Source organism: Rhagoletis zephyria, unplaced genomic scaffold, assembly GCF_001687245.7.
Source record: "Rhagoletis zephyria isolate East Lansing unplaced genomic scaffold, Rhagoletis_zephyria_1.1 Rzeph_scaffold_47827, whole genome shotgun sequence".
In the NCBI taxonomy this organism is placed as follows: Eukaryota; Metazoa; Arthropoda; class Insecta; order Diptera; family Tephritidae; genus Rhagoletis; species Rhagoletis zephyria.
In genome coordinates this window covers 1-2,217 of record NW_016204882.1, presented here as the reverse complement: position 1 = coordinate 2,217, position 2,217 = coordinate 1, and the positions used below count along the sequence as shown (strand labels likewise).

The 2,217-nt window shown below is 48.4% G+C and overlaps 1 protein-coding gene across 1 annotated transcript; it reads right to left on the bottom strand.

Annotated features, from left to right (window-relative positions):
- Window positions 1-99: 99 nt before the first annotated feature.
- On the bottom strand, window positions 100-1,367 carry LOC108355616 (uncharacterized). Its single transcript, XM_017606770.1, has 3 exons — window positions 1,182-1,367; window positions 738-923; window positions 100-492 (listed from the first exon to the last, which is right to left on the bottom strand). Exons 1-3 carry the CDS (start codon window positions 1,324-1,326, stop codon window positions 125-127), a joined length of 699 nt encoding a protein of 232 aa, XP_017462259.1. The 5' UTR covers window positions 1,327-1,367; the 3' UTR covers window positions 100-124.
- Between the last annotated feature and the right edge of the window lie 850 nt (window positions 1,368-2,217).

Here is a 2,217-nt window from a genome sequence, read left to right as displayed (position 1 = left end):
TAGAAGAGAAAAGTAAAAACTACAGTACTTAGCAAAAGTTAGTTTACATGTGGTAATAATATTAATTAAGCATTCCGGTACACAACATGCCGGCGCCCTTGATGTGTCTACTGACAGATCAACTTCATTCGGGTTTTGGAATTGACGCCACCTTTTGTATTGCGCGACGGATGCACCCGTTCTTGGTTTCAATGTCGACAACGCGCACATACCCATCAGCAGCCTTTATGGCCCTCGTTACTCTTCCTATTAACCATGATTTAGGTGGTGCATTGTCTTCTGACACCAAAACTAAGTCGCCTTCAACTACGTTTTCTTTGTTCGCCGTCCACTTCGTCTTTCGCTGCAACTCGTACAGGTATTCGGATGACCAACGCTTCCAAAAGTGTTGTTTTATGGCCGTTAGTCGCACCCAGCGGTTTAAGTTTGAGATATGCTCGCTTTCGATAATAGGTTCCAAAATTCCAACAAGCGGCCCACCTGTCAAAAAATGTCCCGGCGTAATAACAGCTTCGTCGCTTGGGTCGGAAGACATTGCAGTCAAGGGCCGCGAGTTTAACGTGGCCTCGACTTCTGCGACCACAGTACATAGCTCCTCAAATGTTAGAAACGCTTCGCCTAGGATGCGAACCAGATGGTATTTAGCGGATTTCACCGCCGCCTCCCAGAGGCCGCCAAAGTGGGGTGAGCGCGGCGGTATATGGCGAAAANGACAAGCGGCCCTCCTGTCAAAAAATGTCCCGGCGTAATAACAGCTTCGTCGCTTGGGTCGGAAGACATTGCAGTCAAGGGCCGCGAGTTTAACGTGGCCTCGACTTCTGCGACCACAGTACATAGCTCCTCAAATGTTAGAAACGCTTCGCCTAGGATGCGAACCAGATGGTATTTAGCGGATTTCACCGCCGCCTCCCAGAGGCCGCCAAAGTGGGGTGAGCGCGGCGGTATATGGCGAAAATCGATGTTATTTGCGACACAATACCTCGAAATCATGCCCTGTTGTTGTTGTTCGTAAAATGTTTTTCTTAACTCCTGCAGCTCACGACGGGCACCAACAAAATTTGTGCCGTTGTCACAGAAAAGCTGTGCGCATATACACCTTTGAGCGACAAATCTTTTTTGCGCTGCAATGAATGCCTTTGCCGTCAGATCAGAAACCACCTCCATATGCACGGCCTTCGTCGCGAAACATACGAAGACGGCGATATAGCTTTTTGTAGTGCGCATTCCTCTTTGTTTGTACGTCGTCATAATCGGACCACAAAAGTCCACACCAGCAGTTGTAAACGGTCGCGCCATACTAACTCTCTCAGTCGGCAAATTACCCATGATCAGCTGCTGAAGCCTCGGTCGGCAGCGAAAGCACTGCAAGCATCNCCTCGGTCGGCAGCGAAAGCACTGCAATCATCTAGTCGTTACAGAGCGCACCACCTTTCGAGCATTTACAATCCAAAATCGTTGCCGCATTATCGCCATCAAGGCTTGCGTTCCTACGTGCATATGCTTTTCGTGCACATAGCGTATGTAACTGCGAACGAAGTTACTCTCTCCAGGTAGCAAAATCGGATGCTTTTCATCGTACGGCAACTTTGCGTTTTTCAAGCGACCACCCACACGCAGTATATCCACTCCATAGCAGCTCTCAATAAAAACGCTCAAGCACTTCACCTTACTCGTTGACGGCACCACACCGTCGCGCTTTAGTGCATTGTACTCGTTGTTAAAGTAGTGTTTTTGTAGGCAGAACGCTATGCGAATAAACGCTTCATCCAGCATTGTTGTTGTGAGAGGCGGAAGTTTGTCGTGACGACCCTTTATTCGCCGAAAAATACAAAGAAAATGCGCCACTCGTTTTTGTGTTCGGACGTAATCACTTCTCCCTTCAAGCCACTCGATAAAGGAATTTTTCTTTACTTCGGCCGCCAGCGTCGTCGTCTGCTTACGGCGTTCTTCTACGTCTTCCTCGGGTACGCTACACAACTTGTTGGCAGGCCATTGGTCGCATGGTTTCATTAAGAAAGCTGGCCCTGCAAACCAAAAAGATGTTAGTAGCTCATCAACATACGCACCTCTGGATATAACGTCAGCTGGATTTTGCCGAGAAGGAACATGTCTCCAAATTGCTGATGTAGTTGCTTCTTGTATCCAGGCTACCCTGTTAGCGACGAAAGTTGTCCAGGTTGATAGATGAGCCCTCAGCCACTCCAGCACAATTTCGGA

Excerpts from the sequence above, each read along its gene's own strand:
- LOC108355616 (XM_017606770.1), bottom strand. The coding sequence starts at position 1,326 with ATGGGTAATTTGCCGACTGAGAGAGTTAGTATGGCGCGACCGTTTACA. Across the intron at positions 924-1,181 it reads CGCCGTCTTCGTATGTTTCG|TTGGCGGCCTCTGGGAGGCG; the intron begins CGACGAAGGCCG and ends GCTCACCCCACT. Across the intron at positions 493-737 it reads AGCTGTTATTACGCCGGGAC|ATTTTTTGACAGGTGGGCCG; the intron begins ATTTTTTGACAG and ends TTACGCCGGGAC.